General features: G+C 46.3%; 1 protein-coding gene across 1 annotated transcript; it reads left to right on the forward strand.

Moving 5' to 3' along the window:
- Window positions 1-1315: 1315 nt before the first annotated feature.
- On the forward strand, window positions 1316-9802 carry LOC120063346. Its single transcript, XM_039013676.1, has 2 exons — window positions 1316-2141; window positions 4355-9802. The coding sequence occupies exons 1-2, from the start codon at window positions 1631-1633 to the stop codon at window positions 7381-7383; spliced, it is 3540 nt and encodes a 1179-aa protein (XP_038869604.1). The 5' UTR covers window positions 1316-1630; the 3' UTR covers window positions 7384-9802.
- The last annotated feature ends 12000 nt before the right edge of the window (window positions 9803-21802 follow it).

Raw genomic sequence — 21802 nt, forward strand, 5'->3', positions numbered from 1 at the left:
GGGAAAAGTCAAGGGGTCTGAATACTTTCCAAATGCACTGTATGTCATGGAAAGAGCAGGTGTTCTTAATGTTTTGTACACTCAGTGCATATCTGCCTCACTCAGAGAAATAAGTCACACAGTTAAATGTAACAAATAACAAAAATAATTTATAAAGAAATGTACAAATGATACATTTGTAACATCAATATTATTATTTTTTATAATTCATACAGTAATATGAGCTCTGTATGTAAAACATTTACAACTTAAGATATCTAGGTGAGACAATCACATATCACAGTCAAATATACAGGATATGAACATTCCATTATAGCTAAACAGTGGATACATAGCGTTTCGCAAAACAACAACAAAAAACCTTCATAGACATCTGAAATCTATGAATAAAAAATCTGAGAACAGTAATATTTTACACACACGAACGTACCAATTAGCAATCATTTCTGATGAAAAACATAAATGTGAATAATTGGTGGATAAAGCATTTTGGAAATAAACTCAACATATTCCTCTCTCATTATACTTTTTCTCAAAATAAAATAAATGCTTTTTAGGATTACATTTTTAAGTATTACAACTGATTTATGAAATAATATAACTTCTGTCATAAAATGAAAAGGAAATGCAGGATTATGCGCTGTGCTGTTCTCATCAGCTGATCTCAATCTGTTTGTTTTGTGCAGATTTACTGATGTCCAACAAATCTTTAATCCGTACCCATTACATCTCACACCTCATTAAAATTACATTTAATTTGGGAAGGTACTGTCCAACCGACATATCCTGTCGCATTCATCAACATCAACAAACCCTTTACGGATTTGTCAACAAGAACTGGTCAATGGAGCAAAGTTCTGTATCTGCAGCTCCACCATTTACAAAACAAATAAACACATAAACAAGATCATCCCTGCCTGATTTTCTGACCCAAAAAATATTGCTTTCACAAGGAAGAGGCTAATGTTTACAAAATCGTCATTAAGGAAGTAGTGAGATAATACACACACACACACACACACACACACACACACACACACACACACACACACACACACACACACACACACACACACACACACACACACACACGAAATGCAGAGCTTACCATATCATAGATAAGGGACAGAAAGAAAGCGAGAGGGAGAGAGAGAGAGAAAGGGAGAGAGAGAGAGCGAGAGACAGAGGGGGGAGAGAGAGAGCGAGAGAGAGAGCAAGAGAACAGAGGGGGGAGAGAGAGAGCGAGAGAGAGAGTGAGAGACAGAGGGGGGAGAGAGCGAGAGAACAGAGGGATATACTGGGAGAAAAAACAAAACAGATGCCTCCGTTGGATGCCGCAAAGCCACCCTTTCACCGGAACTCCAACTCTTTGGTAAACAACATCAAAAGGTGTGCATGAGGATAAAGGGTGTAAGATCTGGAATAAAAGCAGTTTATCTGGGTTCCAAGCCACACACAGAGAGAGGAACACACAGAGAGAGGAACACACAGAGAGAGCGACAGAACACAGACCTCCACACTGATCAACTCCAAGGTTCAACAGCACCTTTTAAGTCCCCAGAGAACCGACAACCACCCGGATCAGCAAGAGAAAAACACGGTTGCTGTTTCTCACCCTTCATCAAGCTGAATGTGGACCATTGGATTAACACGTGTGATAGATCTAATTGTGTTCAATCGTAAACAACCTTGGATCATCCCTGTGGACACAACAACAGTACCACTCCTCTCCATGGCGGAAACTGGGCTCCCCAGGTTGGAAGCTACCTTTATCACCCGGATCCTCTTCCCCCTGCTCTTCTTGCTGCTCCTGATGTGGCCCCTGTCTGGGCAGGGCAGCCCCATCTCCCTTGCCCCAGAGAGGCATCACCCTGCTCCCGGGCTGAGGGACAGCCACAGGGGAGTCATAGACCCATCTCTGTTGGAGCAAGACAGTGATGTGGACATGCAGAGCCTGCTGGTGAATCTGAGAGGCCAGTTTCTCCGGACCTTCAACCTGTCTGGCCTGGGCCCTCCTGCCCAGCCACCTGGCAGTGCCCGTGTGGAGCCTCCTGAGTACATGATGGAGTTGTACAACCGCTTCGCCAATGACCGCACCGCCATGCCCACCTCCAACATCATCCGCAGCTTCAAGAATGAAGGTAGAGAACCGCTGTACTGTATTTGGTATCAAATGATTGACGGTGTTAGATGGTGTTCTTCGCTTTCATTTGGAGAAAGAAATAATGAATGTGCTGTATAATAACTTTATAATTAAAGTATTATTATCAGAACTGTTCATCAAAAATGTATTACGTATCAAAATGGACCTGTAGAAGGTCAACACCTGCCTGCATAGTGTAAAAACAATGAAGGATAAACATTTTCAATAAGATTTGTAATACATTTTTTATTTTACAAATACTGTAGCATCTTAAATAATTGAGAGTGTTTTTTAATTATTTGGTTGAGAAGATCCAAAATATTTCAAGGTGAATTTCTCATAATTTATTTAAAAACAAATACAATTACAGTTGAAGTCAGAAGTTTACATACACCTTAGCCAAATACATTTAGACTCTGTTTTTCACAATTCCTGACATTTAATCCTAGTAAAAATGCCCTGTCTTAGGTCAGTTAGGATCACCACTTTATTTTAAGAATGTGAAATGTCAGAATAATAGTAGAGAGAATGATTTATTTCAGCTTTTATTTCTTTCACCACATTCCCAGTGGGTCAGACGTTTACGTACACTCAATTAGTATTTGGTAGTATTGCCTTTAAATTGTTTAACTTGGGTCAAACGTTTCGGGTAGCCTTCCACAAGCTTCCCACAATAAGTTGGGTGAATTTTGGCCCATTCCTCCTGACAGAGCTTGTGTAACTGAGTCAGGTTTGTAGGACTCCTTGCTCCCACACACTTTTTCAGTTCTGCCCACCAATTTTCTATAGGATTGAGGTCAGGCCGTTGTGATGGCCACTCCAATACCTTGACCTTGTTGTCCTCAAGCCATTTTGCCACAACGTTGGAAGTATGCTTGGGGTCATTGTCCATTTGCAAGACCCATTTGCGACCAAGCTTTAACTTCCTGATGTCTTGAGATGTTGCTTCAATATATCCACATGATTTTCCTTCCTCATGAGGCCATCTATTTTGTGAAGTGCACCAGTCCCTCCTGCAGCAAAGCACCCCCACAACATGATGCTGCCACCCTGTGCTTCACGGTTGGGATGGTGTTCTTCGGCTTGCAAGCGTCCCCCTTTTTCCTCCAAACATAACGATGGTCATCATGGCCAAACAGTTCTATTTTTGATTCATCAGACCAGAGGACATTTCTCCAAAAAGTGCGATCTTTGTCCCCATGTGCAGTTGCAAACCATAGTCTGGCTTTTTTATGGCGGTTTTGGAGCAGTGGCTTCTTCCTTGCTGAGCGGCCTTTCAGGTTATGTTGATATAGGACTCGTTTACCTGTGGATATAGATACTTTTGTACCTGTTTCCTCCAGCATCTTCACAAGGTCCTTTGCTGTTGTTCTGGGATTGATTCGCACTTTCGCACCAAAGTACGTTCATCTCTAGGAGACAAAACACGTCTCCTTCCTGAACGGTATGATGGCTGCGTGGTCCATTGGTGTTTCTACTTGCGTACTATTGTTTGTACAGATGAACGTGGTACCTTCAGGCGTTTGGAAATTGCTCCCAAGGATGAACCAGACTTGTGGAGGTCCACAATTTTCTTTCTGAGGTCTTGGCTGAATTCTTTTGATTTCCCCATCATGTCAAGCAAAGAGGCACCGAGTTGCAAGGTAGGCCTTGAAAAACATCCACAGGTACACCTCCAATTGACTCAAATTATGTCAATTAGCCTATCAGAAGCTCCTAAAGCCATGACATAATTTTCTGGAATTTTCCAAGCTGTATAAAGGCACAGTCAACTTAGTGTATGTAAACTTCTGACCCACTGGAATTGTGATACAGTGAATTATAAGTTAAATAATCTGTCTGTAAACAATTGTTGGAAAAATTACTTGTGTCCTGCACAAAGCAGATGTCCTGACCGACTTGCCAAAACTAAAGTTTGTTAACAAGTAATTTGTGGAGTGGTTGAAAAACAAGTTTTAATGACTCCAACCTAGGTGTATGTAAACTTCTGACTTCAACTGTACATATTCATTCAACTTGATCTAGTTCAATGTTGAATGGGATGTTACAGTAAAGCTGCAATTGCCTCTCGGAAGTGTGTTGGACAAAATCTTGGCTCTTGCTGTACTTCCAATTCTGCATGAAGTGTAGTACAATGGTGGTCTATTCAAAGCATCAACAAGGAGAACTCCTGATGAACAGCCTTTGTCTCTGTGTATTCCTCTCCCGCAGACTCACCTCCCTGCAGTTTGGGTAGTGGAGGGGTGAGACGACACCCTCTGCTCTTCAACGTATCCTTCCCCCAACATGAGCGCATCACCGCCGCAGAGCTGCGTCTCTACACCCTGGTCCAGACCAACTGCAACCTCTACACCCTGGTCCAGACCAACTGCAACCTCTACACCCTGGTCCAGACCAACTGCAACCTCTACACCCTGGTCCAGACCAACTGCAACCTCTACACCCTGGTCCAGACCAACTGCAACCTCTACACCCTGGTCCAGACCAACTGCAATCTCTACACCCTGGTCCAGACCAACTGCAACCTCTACACCCTGGTCCAGACCAACTGCAACCTCTACACCCTGGTCCAGACCAACTGCAACCTCTACACCCTGGTCCAGACCAACTGCAACCTCTACACCCTGGTCCAGACCAACTGCAACCTCTACACCCTGGTCCAGACCAACTGCAACCTCTACACCCTGGTCCAGACCAACTGCAACCTCTACACCCTGGTCCAGACCAACTGCAACCTCTACACCCTGGTCCAGACCAACTGCAACCTCTACACCCTGGTCCAGACCAACTGCAACCTCTACACCCTGGTCCAGACCAACTGCAACCTCTACACCCTGGTCCAGACCAACTGCAACCTCTACACCCTGGTCCAGACCAACTGCAACCTCTACACCCTGGTCCAGACCAACTGCAACCTCTACACCCTGGTCCAGACCAACTGCAACCTCTACACCCTGGTCCAGACCAACTGCAACCTCTACGCCCTGGTCCAGACCAACTGCAACCTCTACGCCCTGGTCCAGACCAACTGCAACCTCTACGCCCTGGTCCAGACCAACTGCAACCTCTACACCCTGGTCCAGACCAACTGCAACCTCTACACCCTGGTCCAGACCAACTGCAACCTCTACACCCTGGTCCAGACCAACTGCAACCTCTACACCCTGGTCCAGACCAACTGCAACCTCTACACCCTGGTCCAGACCAACTGCAACCTCTACACCCTGGTCCAGACCAACTGCAACCTCTACACCCTGGTCCAGACCAACTGCAACCTCTACACCCTGGTCCAGACCAACTGCAACCTCTACACCCTGGTCCAGACCAACTGCAACCTCTACACCCTGGTCCAGACCAACTGCAACCTCTACACCCTGGTCCAGACCAACTGCAACCTCTACACCCTGGTCCAGACCAACTGCAACCTCTACGCCCTGGTCCAGACCAACTGCAACCTCTACGCCCTGGTCCAGACCAACTGCAACCTCTACGCCCTGGTCCAGACCAACTGCAACCTCTACACCCTGGTCCAGACCAACTGCAACCTCTACACCCTGGTCCAGACCAACTGCAACCTCTACACCCTGGTCCAGACCAACTGCAACCTCTACACCCTGGTCCAGACCAACTGCAACCTCTACACCCTGGTCCAGACCAACTGCAACCTCTACACCCTGGTCCAGACCAACTGCAACCTCTACGCCCTGGTCCAGACCAACTGCAACCTCTACGCCCTGGTCCAGACCAACTGCAACCTCTACGCCCTGGTCCAGACCAACTGCAACCTCTACGCCCTGGTCCAGACCAACTGCAACCTCTACGCCCTGGTCCAGACCAACTGCAACCTCTACACCCTGGTCCAGACCAACTGCAACCTCTACACCCTGGTCCAGACCAACTGCAACCTCTACACCCTGGTCCAGACCAACTGCAACCTCTACACCCTGGTCCAGACCAACTGCAACCTCTACACCCTGGTCCAGACCAACTGCAACCTCTACGCCCTGGTCCAGACCAACTGCAACCTCTACACCCTGGTCCAGACCAACTGCAACCTCTACACCCTGGTCCAGACCAACTGCAACCTCTACACCCTGGTCCAGACCAACTGCAACCTCTACGCCCTGGTCCAGACCAACTGCAACCTCTACACCCTGGTCCAGACCAACTGCAACCTCTACACCCTGGTCCAGACCAACTGCAACCTCTACACCCTGGTCCAGACCAACTGCAACCTCTACACCCTGGTCCAGACCAACTGCAACCTCTACGACGGGGTCGACCGCAAGGTGACCATCTATGAGCTGGAGCAGCAGGATGGAACAGGGGAGAACAATAGAACAGAGGAGGACAACAGAACAGGGGAGGACAACAGAACAGAGGAGGACACTGAGAAAGGAGGAGGAGGTGAAGGACGGGAGCAGTTAGTGGAGCTGGCATCACGGCAGGTCTATGGTACTGATAACGGCTGGGAGGCCTTTGACCTGACCGCTGCTGTCCAACGCTGGCGCAAGTCAGAGTACGGCACAACCCACAGGCTGGAGGTGCACATAGCAAGCCTGGCCTCTGAGGGGAACGGAGGGCAGGCACTGGCAGAGGGCGAGGGAGAAGGAGAGGAAGAGGGGAGGAGGACATTTAGGGAAGAGATGGAAATAGACACCAGCCCAGAGGACAAACACAAACCCCTGATGATCGTCTTCTCCAATGACCAGAGCGGTGATCACCGTGACGAGAAGCAGGAGCTGAACGAGATGATTGGACACGAGACTTCGGAGGCGGTGCTTCAGGGTGACCTGGGGCTGAATGGGCTATGGGGGGAGCTGAGCCGGGGCCAGGAAGAGCAGGACGAAGAGGCCCTGATCCAGATGCACTCTAACCTAATCTATGACACAGCCTCTAGGATACGCCGCAACGCCAAGGGCAACCAGTGCATGAAACAGTCCCTCTATGTGGAGTTTGAAGACATCGGCTGGGACAGCTGGATCCTAGCGCCGGCTGGGTACGAGGCCTTTGAGTGCAGCGGCATCTGCGCGTATCCACTGACCGAACACGTGGCGCCCACCAAGCACGCCATCGTCCAGACACTGGTGAGCATGAAGAGCCCGCAGAGGGTGGTGCAAGCCTGCTGTGTGCCTACCAAGCTGGATCCTATCTCCCTGCTTTACCTGGATGACACAGGAGTGGTCACGTACAAGTATAGGTTTGAGGGCATGGTGGTGGCAGAGTGTGGCTGCAGATAGCCAGTCTACACACCCTGCTAGTCATATGGACATGGAGAAAGACAGTGGTGAAGAGAAATGACAGGGTTTGGATGGAACAAAGCAAAAACTAAGAACAAAATGGTGGCATTAGAATACACAGACCCTGAATTGAATCTGGTATCACCATTGAGAACAGTTGAGAAGAGAAACAAAAAGGAAGAGTGAGCATTGACAAGGGAGAACAGGACTATGTTGTATCTGCAACTATGATTCATCTAAACTCCTACACTTTGTACATTGTAAATTTATATTTTGAATTTCAGGAAAATGTATGTTATTTTCTACAGTACAACGTCTACGATACGAATTCATCATTCTGAATGACTAAAAAAGTATGGACCTTCAAGAATAAACTATCCTTTTAGCCACACAGCACCCAGGCATACAGTACTGTCCAGTAGGCCTAGCTGGTGGGACCTCACAGGGGGAGCGTTAGCTCTCCTTCTCTGACACTTATCTCTGTTCTCCCCCTAGACGCTAACACTAATCCACACTTAATTTACCTGTCTCTCTAACAGTAACAGCAACAGGCTTCCCAAGGGGAAGCAAAAACCTGACTGGACTGGACTTCTGCTAGGGGCCTGCCCTCATCCTCACCCCCACCACCTCCCCCTGGCACTTGGGCTGAGGTCAGAGGTTAGGGTGGACTGGGTTATCTGGGTTATCTCACCCACCTTCCCACATTGTCCTCAGAGAGTCAGTCACATGACATGTGAGCCATTCTCTCCCACTCCTCTGCACAGATAAGGAGGTGTTGGCACTGAGAAACGTGCTCCGCCACTCACGACTGGGGGGGGGGTCTGTCAAGATTCCATGGTTACTAATAGAAACATGAAAAGATTGTATAAACTTAGACCGGGTGTTGAGCCATTGTATGTACAAAACAATAGGACAGCACTCCAATGAATAAACTTAAATGAACATATTTTTATGTTACACAAACTTTTCGGGTATGAGCCTTTCTTCAGCGAGCATAGGAGGCAATGGCAATCAGTGTCACGACAACAAGCATTTGTGATGCAGTAAAAATATGTTCATTTAAGTTTATTCACCGGAGTGCTGTCCTATTTTTGTTCTACTAACGTTAATAGAAACAGACTCTACTTATACTCTTAGAAAAAGGGTTCCGAAGGGGTTTTTCGGCTGTCCCCATAGGAGTACCCTTTTGGTTCCAGGTAGAACTCTTTTTGGTTCCAAGTAGAACCCTTTTGGGTTCCATGTAGAACCTTCTGTGGAAAGGGTTTTACATGGAACCCGAAAGCATTCTACCTGGAACAAAAAGGTTATTTAAAGCCGTGGAACTCTTCTAGGTTCTAGGTAGCACCTTTTTTTCTAAGAGTGTAGCATAACTCACTGACCTACATGTACCCCCATGTGCCCCCACCATCACCACCCTGAAAACCCCCTCTGTCCCTTCACCTTTACTATCCCCATCCCTCTCCCCCCGGCCCTGCCATCCTTCACGTTTAAGGAAAGGATTTACCTGCATTTGGCCTGTTATCATGGACAGGCTGAGGATGAGAGGAGGGGGGTGGCACCTCATGTCTCTCCTCCCCTCCTCTGTGAGACTTAAGGAGTTCTGTGTGGGGTCCTCTCTTGTTGTTCTGTGTTCTTCTAATACAAATGTAATACAGTTCTCTGCTGCTTGATAATGTGAAAGCCTATTTATTGATGAATTTATTTATGTAAAATTGTATAACATGGATATGCATACAGAGGGTGAACATACAGCACATACTCTGACCATATTTTAGGAAACAGCCTTAATTTATAGATATTTTGTGAATATTATATTTTGTTACCTGTTGTTCTGGTTGCTTAGTGAATCCTATTGTAAAATACTGAAGCAGCAAAACTGCAGTCTTAGAGTGCATAAATAATTATATTTTCATACAATGAATAGTTTAAAAAATACCATTGAATATAAATGATCATAACATCTTCATCAGGAATCATTATCCATTTCTCCCTTGGCCTGACAACTATGAACATAATGCAACACTTTAGAAAGGGGGCTCTCAGGACTAGGAAGCAGAACTCTGAGGTTGGGACAGTTGCGTACCACAGTATCAGCTCACAGGCCATAGTTTACACATGTCACACAAACACAGAACCATGGGAAACTGACTGGAAGCCCAGCTAATGAACACAATGGATGGTCTGCCTGATGGTCTGCCTGTCGCTCGCTATGACAAACTGCAGATGCAGACAGCTGCTCTGGATGGAAAACCTGTCCTTCAAAGCTTTTTTGTACGCTTCAAAACACGGAGAGAAAATGAACTATTAACATGGTTCCTTTGCTTCCAATGCTCTTCTTGATGGACTTATATCAACAGCAGCAGCGGTGTCAAGGCATGTTATTATCATGTAATGTCATTTTCATGTACCAATGCACATAGTGGATGTAAATAAAAATAATGTGCTCCAAAATGTTGTGTAAAGATGCATGACTCTTGCAGTTGTGATATAATGACTTGGTGTAGAAGCACTTGTAGTAGGCCAAGAACATTTTCCTAAGGTTGTGGTGTTGCCTTCACAGATTTGATAATCACTTTGAAGCCATAAGCGTTTTTAAGAAAGCTATAGACTCTGGACTTGATGTAGCAGTAGTCCTACTGTGCCCAGCTAAACAGTACACAGTACACTGACACAGTGCAAGGGCCAGTTGACTGTATGCCAGTCTGTGTAGGCATGGTGTCTCCCTCTCTAAGAGGGCTAGTGTGACCCTTGTAAACACACTGAGGAGGGACACATGCAGAGAAGCAGAAACATGGAGGAGCTATTGGCTTTCCCAAGCAGCTAGTTTAAACCCTGTGATAACACAAAAACATAACAGAGTATATAAGGACATGGGAACATTTCCTTCCCGTGATGTGGATTGATTCAGAGATTCAGAGACAAAGAAAATGGTCATAAAAAACAACAACAACAGAAATACAAATAACACTAGTTATATGAATAGTCTGGAAGCGGTTCACGCCACCCAGAAAGACATTTCTGACTACGAGTTATGATATAGTAAGTCATAATTATTAGATAGTTATTATGAGATAGTAATTCTGGATCATGGACAGTCCTGCAGGTTGACCCCTTTTAAAGGAACAATCTGCAATTCAAACATTAACAAAGCTGGCTGGCTCACTTCCGAGAGGCAATCCTGGCTATTTTATTTGGTAAACAGCTGAGGAATGGAGATCAAAATGATAGTTTTAACTGTGTTTTGAAGCTATGCAGTGTTTGTTTATGATTACATTGTCTACAAACAATGGAGTAAAACAAGCTTATATTTGGGGTTCTGATGGGGTAAGACTGTTGCTCATGAGGCATTTCTAAGTTACATTCTTCAAGAATCAACGTCTATATATTAATAATTTATATAAAAGTCCAAAAATGTATGTACCAATCCCAGATTGCCCTTTAATGGATTGAATTGAATGAATGAATGAATTAAATCGGATGTCAACCAGACGTCATCAAACAGGCACCAACTCACATCAACAAAACTCTCCAATGCATTAAAATGGAACAATATTAACACAAACTCTCACTCGCTCTCTCACATAGACATGCACACACACACACACACACATACGCACACACACACACACACACACACACACACACACACACACACACACACACACACACACACACACACACACACACACACACACACACACACACACACACACACACACACACACACACACATAGACACACACACAACACATTTATGACTTGCTATCTCATAATAATAACTCACTATCTCATATTTTCTGACTTATCTCATAACTCGTAGTCAGATTTTCTTCTTTGTTTGAAATGGGCTTCCATAGAACAGAGCCCTTACACAAAATGTAATATTAATGAAAGGATTAGTTCAACAATACACATAACACTTGACAAAACATGCCTCCACCAATCAAATACGTGCATCAAAGCTCATTAACTGCAAAATATGAAAAGTTAAGTAACATCGACACACTTTTTTTGAAGAGTCCTACGTCATACAACTACATGTCTGAGTTATTCACAACCACAGACACAGCTCTTTGAAATCACCATACTAATGACAAGTGCATTGCGATGTTTTGGCAAGAAAAAAATAGGAAACTATGAGATCAGTGACCTCTGTCGTCTCGTGTTAGATGAAAGCAGAGGCCGTCTATATATGGCTGCAAACCAGAGGGCAAGGACCCTAACCAATTACTGGACGACTGGACGTCAACATGCTAGCATGCAAGCCTCGGTGTAGGAGCTCTATAATTTAATATTTACAGAAACCACTGAAAAGAGGAGTCTGGCCACTGTCAACTAATGCCCAAGTCTAGGAAGCATGTTGAAATAGGAAGTCTTTAATGGTTGTGCTGACGATATCTCATGAATGTGGTTTCTATGGCTACTGCTCATGCTACAGAATGACACAATTCTCAAAACATGCAGTGTATGACCCATCAATTGACTATCATAAAAAATAGATTCTTACTCTTTGTGTAATGGTGCATGTGCCAGATTTATGAAATCAAGTTTTTTTCTGGATGTGAAACACACTTAGGCATAATTGTGCAATTGTTATGTTTAAGTAATACACTAGTTTATCAAAGCTAGAAAATGTGTTTTGATTTGTCATCCTGCCCTGCCTTTTCTCTGACGTGGGACAGCTACCATCCCATCCCTCCCTCTGGATCCTTTAGGCCCATATCAGATCATCTCAATAGCAACCCAGCTCCTTACGCTGATCCCCCTCATCCTGCCCTGCAGCTGGACAACAAGACATTACATAGACCTAAACTTTACTCTGTCATTGTATGTCTCTACTCTGTCAGTTGTGCAAGGGCGTGTTTGTGGGTGTTCTTTCCAGCTGGGATTTTGTGTAATTATCTATCCATGCTCATAGGAATAGTACAACGGAGAAGAGGAGAGAGAATAAATAATAGATACACAGATAAAGAAGAACAGAGAGGTTTAGTAGAAGAGAGAGAGGCAGAGCGAGACAGAGCAAGATGGAGAGAGATGAGAAAAGAGAGATGGAGAAAGAGAGAGAGAGAGATACAGAGAGAGACTGAGCAAGCGAGAGAAAGGGGGAGGGAGCTGTGAGATGTAAGGAATCATCGAACGTGAGTATTTACACGGGAGGAAACCTCCTAATTGCCTGTAATGAGGACAGGGGGATGTGTGGCGTACGGTCGACGATGCTGCCCTCCATTCAGCCAGCTCTCTGCCCCACAGCCCCACTGATCAGGGAGATACAGTAGTTGGCACACTTGTGGGAGGCCAATTGTACTGAGGAAGCTGTGCTGAGGTCATGTTGACATGTGGACTAGCTGTGTGGTGAAGAGCTAGGTGTGTGCCTGCATCCTCCAGGGATGGCCCCGGGCCTGTCTTCCCCCTTCAATATATAACAATAACGAGGCTATATATAGGGGGCACCGGTACCGAGTCAATGTGCGGGGGTACAGGTTAGTCGAGGTAATTTGTACATGTAGGTAGGGGTGAAGTGACTATGCATAGATAATAAACAGCTACTAACAGCAGTGCACATAACAAATGGAAGGGGGGGCTGTCAATGTAAATAGTCCGGGGGCCTTTTTATTAATTATTCAGCAGTCTTATGGCTTGGGGGTAGAAGCTGTTAAGGAGCCTTTTGGTCCTAGACTTGGCATTCCGGTACCGCTTGCCATGCGGAAGCAGATTAAACAGTCTTTGACTTGGGTGACTGGAGTCTCTGATAATTTTTAGGGCTTTCCTCTGACACCGCCTATTATATAGGTCCTGGATGGCAGGAAACTTGGCCCCAGTGTTGTACTGGGCCGTACGCACTACCCTCTGTAGCGCCTTACGGTCAGATGCTGAGCAGTTGCCATACCAGGTGGTGATGCAACTGGTCAGGATGCTCTCGATGGTGCAGCTATAGAACTTTTTGAGGATCTGGGGACCCATGCCAAATCTTTTCAGTCTCCTGAGGCGGAAAAGGTGTTGTTGTGCCCTCTTAACGACTGTCCTGGTGTGTTTGGACAATGATAGTTTGTTGGTGATGTGGACACCAAGAAACTTAACTCTCGACCCGCTCCACTACAGCGTCGTTGATGTTAATGGGGGCCTGTTCGGCCCGGGTTTTCCTGTAGTCCACGATCAGCTCCTTTGTCTTGCTCACATTGAGGGAGAGGTTGTTGTTCTGGCACCACACTGCCAGTTCTCTAACCTTCTCCCTGTAGGCCGTCTCATTGTTGTCGGTGATCAGGCCTACCACTGTTGTGTCGTCAGCAAACTTGATGATGGTGTTTGGCCATGCAGTTGTGGGTGAACAGGGAGTACAGGAGGGGACTAAGTACACACCCCTGAGGGCCCCCAGTGTTGAGGATCACCGTGGCAGACGTGTTGTTGCCTACCCTTACCACCTGGGGGCGTCCCATCAGGAATTCCAGGATCCAGTTGCAGAGGGAAGTGTTTAGTTCCAGGGTCCTTAGCTTAGTGATGAGCTTTGTGGGCACTATGGTGTTTTTAACGCTGAGCTGTAGTCAATGAACAGCATTCTCACTTTTGTCCATGTGGGAAAGTGCAGTGTGGAGTGCGATTGAGATTGCGTCATCTGTGGATCTGTTGGGGCAGTATGCAAATTGGAGTGGGTTTAGGGTATCCGGGAGGATGCTGTTGATGTGAGGCATGAGCAGCCTTTAAAACACTTCATGGCTACCGACGTGAGTGCTACGGGGCGGTAATAATTTAGGCAGGTTGCCTTCGCTTCCTTGGGCACAGGGTGCCCACCCATAGTGGTGGTCTGCTTGAAACATGTAGGTATTACTATTACTATAGACTTACTATTCCAGCTGTGCTCTATGCTGCTCAGGGCTTTACTGTTGTACTATTAGTAACTTTCATCTCCTCAATCAGTGCTAAACTGACTATCACTGATATGGGGGAATCCTTTTTTGGGGGGACAATTTACAAAATGTTGTCGTTGTAGCCTCAACACACACACACTAGACTAGTGTACTGTAAAAAACAACTATTTCCTGTGTCTATGATTCATGGTTTCGCTCTCAGTCTAGCATCTATTTCTCCCCAACCACACTGTGACTCTACTGAGTAGCCTACATGTTGCAAGTTATTGACTTGAGCCCCTTGTTACAATCAGTCAGAAATTGACTCAATGAAGACATCTTGTGGTCTTCCAGGGTATTTATGGACTCTGATTCTGCATCATGTAAACTTTCCAGGACCACCATTCTGACATTATGAAACCGCGTCTTAATGAAATACAGCAGTTACTACTCAGTACTTAGCCGTATGCCAGAAAACATTATCTGTGATTGAGTTCAAGTAGAGTGAAATTTACTTTTTGTTAACAAAATGTGGAAAAGGGGAAGGGGTCTGAATACTTTCAGAATGCACTGTACTTTGAATAAACCTTAAGTACATTTTATGTATATTTCTCAACTTATTAGTATTTATGTATTTACTACAATTCTAATTTAGTGTAAACAAATATTTATATGTAGTTGACCAATCAACAGTGGTGGAAAAAGTACTCAATTGTCATACTTGAGTCATTTTCGATTAAGGCATCTTTACTTTTTTAAGTAAAAGTCAACAAGTAAAATATTACTTGAGTAAAAGTCTAAAACTATCTAGTTTTAAATGTAATTAAGTACAGTGCTAGAAAAAGTACTCAATTGTCATACTTGAGTAAAAGTATAAAAAGTACAAGTAAATGCTATACATCAAATTCCTTATATGAAGCAAACCAAACAGCACGATGTTCGTGTTTTTTTTTGTTTGTTTTTACAGACAGGAGCACACTCCAACACTCAGACATTATTTACAAACTCAGTACTTGTGTTTTGTGACTCAGCCAGATCAAAGCCAGTGGGGATGACAACGCATGATATTGATAGGTGCGTGAATTGGACCACAATTCTGTCCTTCCTGATTCTTTGAACAGGTACTTTTTTGATGTCAGGGAAAATGTATGGGAGTAAAAAGTAAATGTTTTCTTTAGGAATGTAGTAGAGTAAAAGTTGTCAAAAATATAAATAGTGAAGGAAAGTACAGATACCCCCAAAAACGACTTAAATAGTACTTTTAAGTATTTTTACTTAAGTGCTTTACATCACTGCCAATCAAAGTCATTGTATTATAGTATACTAGCATGATCAATTAATAACCTTTTACTGCAGTTGGCTGAATCAAGGTCACAAAGAGTGTTTCTTGGTAGTATTACATAAATCTACTTTGAAACAAAAGTAGACACCTCACACACATGGGAATGGGCTTAAAAAGCCTGCACCATGTGAGATACAGCGTTGAGGTTGCATCCCAATATTACGCTTTATTTCCCTCACAGCAGACTGAAATATAACAGAACCGTTTTAAAAAGAAACACCAGATTTTCGGCGATACACTTTAAAAAAAAAATGAATTCTGAAAAATATGAATAACATTCCACCCATGAGGCTACTAGAGGATGATTTGGTAATTTGTATTTTCTTTACAAATAAAGTGTATTTATAATATCTTCCAAACATACTTTTACAAATAGACCTAATAATTAACCACATTGACCATTGTAATTAGCCATGCAAAGGTTACCTTGTGGCAGGGAAGTCAGGCGCAGGAGAGTTAAAATGGAGACTTTTATTAAATGTCCACTTAACATGCTCCAAACACAAAAATGTACATACATAAAATAAACATGGGTACGAGGACCCGTCGCACACCTATACACCAAGAAACACTTGACATAAAACAATCTCTTACAAAGACATGAGGGGAAACAGAGGGTTAAATACACAAGAGGTAATGGATGGGATTGAAAACAGGTGTGTGGGAAGACAAGACAAAACCAATGGAAAATGAAAAATGGATCGATGATGGCTAGAAGACCGGTGACGTCGACCGCCGAACACCGCCCGAACAAGGAGAGGCAACGACTTCGGCAGAAGTCGTGACAGTACCCCCCCCCCCCCCTGACGCGCGGCTCCAGCAGCGCGTCGACACCGGCCTCGGGGACGACCCGGAGGGCGAGGTGCAGGGCGATCCGGATGGAGGCGGTGGAATTCTTTTAACATGGAAGGATCTAAAACGTCCTCCACCGGAACCCAGCATCTCTCCTCCGGCCCGTACCCCTCCCAGTCCACGAGGTACTGAAGGCCCCTCGCCCGACGTCTCAAATCCAAAATGGATCGAACAGAGTACGCCGGGACCCCCTCGATGTCTAGAGGAGGCGGAGGAACTTCACGCACTTCAGCCTCCTGGAGCGGGCCAGCCACCACCGGCCTGAGGAGAGACACATGGAACGAGGGATTAATACGGTAATTAGTGGGCAGTTGTAACCTATAACATACCTCGTTCACTCTCCACAGGACTTTAAAACGGCCCCACAAACCGCGGACCCAGCTTCCGGCAGAGCAGGCGGAGGGGCAGGTTTCGGGTCGAGAGCCAGACCCTGTCCCCTGGTGCGAACACCGGGGCCTCACTGCGGTGACGGTCTGCGCCAATTTTCTGGCGCCTTATGGTGCGCTGAAGGTGGACGTGGGCTGCCTCCCAGGTTTCCTCAGCGCGTCGAAACCAATTGTCCACCGCAGGAGCCTCGGTCTGACTCTGATGCCAAGGAGCCAGAACCGGCTGATACCCTAATACACATTGAAAAGGAGTGAGGTTAGTGGAGGAGTGACGTAGCGAGTTCTGGGCCATCTCTGCCCAGGGCACGAACTTCGCCCACTCCCCCGGCCGGTCCTGGCAATAGGACCGCAGAAACCTGCCCACATCCTGGTTAACTCTCTCCACCTGCCCATTACTCTCGGGGTGAAAACCTGAGGTAAGACTAACCGAGATCCCCAGACGTTCCATCAACGCCTTCCAGACCCTTGATGTGAACTGGGGACCCCGATCAGACACTATATCCTCAGGCACCCCATAGTGCCGGAAAACGTGTGTAAACAGGGCCTCTGCAGTTTGTAAGGCCGTAGGGAGACCGGGCAAAGGGAGGAGACGACAGGACTTCGAAAACCGATCCACAACGACCAGGATCGTGGTGTAACCCTGTGAAGGTGGAAGATCAGTCAAAAAATCCACCGACAGGTGCGACCACGGCCGTTGAGGAACGGGTAAAGGTTGAAGCTTACCTCTGGGCAGGTGTCTAGGAGCCTTGCACTGGGCGCACACCGAGCAGGAGGAAACATAAATCCTCACGTCCTTAGCTAGTGGGCCACCAGTACCTCCCATCAAGACAGCGCATCGTCCGACCTATCCCAGGATGACCAGAGGGTGACGTGTGAGCCCAATAGATCAATCGGTCGCGGACAGCAGACGGAACGTACAGACGACCAGCTGGACACTCAGGAGGAGAGGGCTCTGCACGTGACGCCCGCTCAATGTCCGCGTCCAGCTCCCACACTACTGGCGCCACCAAACACGAAGCTGGGAGTATGGGAGTGGGATCCATGGACCGCTCCTCTGTGTCATACAGCCGAGACAATGCGTCTGCCTTGACGTTCTGGGAGCCTGGTCTGTAAGTAAGGGTAAACACAAAACGAGTGAAAAACATGGCCCACCTTGCCTGGCGAGGATTCAGTCTCTTCGCCTGCCGGATGTACCCCAGATTGCGGTGGTCGGTCCAGATGAGAAAAGCCAATGCCTCCACGCCTTCAAGGCTTTTACGACAGCTAACAGCTCCCGGTCCCCCACATCATAGTTTCGCTCCGCCAGGCTGAGCTTCTTCGAAAAGAAAGCACAGGGGCGAAGCTTCAGTGGCACACCCGAACGCTGAGAGAGCACTGCTCCTATCCCAGCTTCGGATGCGTCCACCTCCACTATGAATGGCAAAGAGGGATCCGGATGAGCCAACACAGGCACCGAGGTAAACAGAGTCTTTAGGTGTCCAAAAGCCCTGTTCGCCTCAGCCGACCACTGCAAGTGCACCGGGCCCCCCTTTAGCAGTGAGGTAATGGGAGCAGCCACCTGACCAAAACCCCGGATAAACCTCCGGTAGTAATTGGCAAACCCTAAAAAACGCTGCACCTCCTTTACAGTGGTTGGAGTCGGCCAATTACGCACGGCTGTAATGCGGTCGCTCTCCATTTCCACACCTGAAGTGGAAATCCGATGCCCTAGGAAGGAGATGGATTGTTGGAACAACAAGCATTTCTCAGCCTTGACATATAGATCATGCTCCAACAGGCGACCAAGCACCCTGCGCACCAGGGACACATGCTCGGCGCGTGTAGCGGAGTATATCAGAATATCATCGATATACACCACTACACCCTGCCCGTGCAGGTCCCTGAAGATCTCATCTACAAATTATTGGAAGACTGATGGAGCATTCATCAACCCATATGGCATGACAAGGTACTCATAATGACCTGAGGTGGTGCTAAATGCCGTCTTCCACTCATCACCCTTCCGAATACGCACCAGATTGTAGGCACTCCTGAGATCCAATTTTGTGAAGAAGCGTGCCTCGTGCATTGACTCAATAACTGTATTTATCAGAGGTAACGGGTAACTATATTTCACCGTGATTTTATTGAGACCTCGATAATCAATGCACGGGCGTAAACCGCCATCCTTCTTCTTCACAAAAAAGAAACTCGAAGAGGCTGGTGAAATGGATGGCTGAATGAACCCCTGACGCAGGGATTCAGAGATATATGTATCCATAGCCACCGTCTCCGCTTGCGACAGGGGATACACGTGACTCCTGGGATATGCAGCGTCTACCAGGAGATCTATCGCACAATCCCCCCGTCGATGGGGTGGTAATTGAGTCGCCTTCTTTTTATAGAAGGCGAGAGCCAAATCGGCATATTCTGGGGGAATGCGCACGGTGGAGACCTGGTCTGGACTTTCCACCGTAGTAGCACCAACGGAAACCCCATAACACCTACCTGAGCACTCTCGCGACCACCCCGTGAGAGCCCTCTGTGGCCAAGAAACAGTGGGGTTATGACAAGTTAACTAGGGTAGGCCTAGCACCACAGAATACGCAGGGGAATCAATAAGGAAAAGACTAATCTTCTCCTTGTGACCCTCCTGCGTTATCATATACAAAGGTGCGGTGACCTCCCTGATAAACCCTGACCCTATTGGTCGACTATCTAAGGCATGAATAGGGAAAGGCATATCCACAGAAACAATAGGGATCCCGAAACTATGAGCTAAATTTTTATTAATGAAATTCCCAGCCGCGCCTGAATCTACTAGCGCCTTATACTGGGAATGCAGGGGAAAATCCGGAAAAGTGACAGAGACAAACATTAGTGCAGCAGAGGGCTCTGGATGAGAATGGTGCCTACTCACCTGGGGTGATGCCAGAGTGCCCTGCCTGCCTTCTCTATTCCCAGAGGAACCAACCCGGCACCGACCAGCAGTGTGATCTCTGCGATCATAGATGGTGCTCGAGCGGGAACCCCCTCCGGTCTCCCTGCGCACCATCCCTCCCAATTCCATAGGTTCGGGAGAGAGGGTGCGGGAGGATGGAACAACCAGACCCCGATCTAGACGTCCACGAGTAGCCAGCATGTTGTCCAGCCTGATGGACATGTCCACCAGCTGATCGAAGTTGAGGGTGGTGTCTCTACAGGCCAGCTCCCGACGGACGTCCTCGCGTAGACTACAACGGTAATGGTCGATCAGGGCCCTGTCGCTCCATCCAGCGCCGGCAGCCAAGGTCCTAAACTCCAAAGCAAACTCCTGTGCACTCCTCGTCTCCTGCCTCAGATGATAGAGGAGCTCACCCGCCGCTCTGCCTTCGGATGGGTGGTCGAATACCATTCGGAAATGGCGGATGAACTCCTCAAAATGGTCCAACGCCGCATCCTCCTCTCTACACACAGCGCTGGCCCACTCCAGGGCTTTCCCGGTGAGGCATGAGACGAGGGCGGAACTCTTCTCACGGTCCGATGGTACTGGAGAGACCGTGGCCAGATACAAGTGCAGTTTTAGGAGAAAACCCTGACAGCTGGCAGTATCTCCATTGTATCCCGTGGGTAGGGATAAATGGATCTTGTTATGTTCAGGAGGAGAAAAAGCGTTCAACGGAAATACCGGTTGTGGTGGTGGAGGCGCTGGAAAAACTCCCTGTCTCTCCCAGCGGTCCATATTCTGGACAATGCGATCCATGGCAGCGCTCAGACTGTCAATCTCCTCTGCTTGTTCCATGACGCGTTCCTCTACCTCCATGAGCGAAGTGTCTCGTCCTGCTGACTTCATAGTTAGGGTCAGAGATTCTGTCAGAGTCGTGTGTATAGGTGGCAGGGAAGTCAGGCACAGGAGAGTTAAACGGAGTTTAAATGGAGACTTTTAATAAATGTCCACTTAACATGCTCCAAACACGAAAATGTACATACATAAAATAAACATGGGTACGAGGACCCGTCGCGCACCTATACACCAAGAAACAACACTTGACATAAAACAATCTCTTACAAAGACATGAGGGGAAACAGAGGGTTAAATACACAAGAGGTAATGGATGGGATTGAAAACAGGTGTGTGGGAAGACAAGACAAAACCAATGGAAAATGAAAAATGGATCGATGATGGCTAGAAGACCGGTGACGTCGACCGCCGAACACCGCCCGAACAAGGAGAGGCAACGACTTCAGCAGAAGTCGTGACACCTTGATTGACCAAAGCATCTTCTCAGCCAATGTTACAACAGTTATTTACAAATAGTTGTGGCTGGAGTTGCCATTTACAACTAACACTTTTTATAACTGTGATCAGTTGTTCACATTACAGTAAAACATTAACATTCAAAAAATGTGTAACGTATAATTAAAAGTACAACATTATTCAGTTGGAAAATGAACATCAAATTTGAATAAGCTAAATATGAGAAACAACATATTATAATTCAAAACTTCAGACGCAGAAAAGGATCCTGGGTAATATGCAAAAATATCACAAATATATCATTTGGTTCATTTGCACATTTCTTTACAGTTCAGACATGTATTTGTTTAATATAAAAAAGTAGTTATTTGTTACATTTAACTGTGTAAAACCAAGCAGTACAACTTATTTCTCTGAGAGTGAGGCAGATACAGTTAAGTTGGAAGTTTACATACACCTTAGCCAAATACAGTCCCTCCTGCAGCAAAGCCCCCACACAACATGATACTGCCACCCCCGTGCTTCACGGTTGGGATGGTGTTCTTCGGCTTGCAAGCATCCCCCTTTTTCCTCCAAACATAACAATGGTCATTATGGCCAAACAGTTCTATTTTTGCTTCATCAGACCAGAGGACATTTCTCCAAAAAGTACGATCTTTGTCCCCATGTGCAGTTGCAAACCGTAGTCTGTTTTTTTAATGGAGGTTTTGGAGCAGTGGCTTCTTCCTTGCCTTTCAGGTTATGTCGATATAGGACTCGTTATACTGTGGATATAGATACT

Source organism: Salvelinus namaycush, chromosome 18 (assembly GCF_016432855.1).
Source record: "Salvelinus namaycush isolate Seneca chromosome 18, SaNama_1.0, whole genome shotgun sequence".
NCBI lineage: Eukaryota > Metazoa > Chordata > Actinopteri > Salmoniformes > Salmonidae > Salvelinus > Salvelinus namaycush.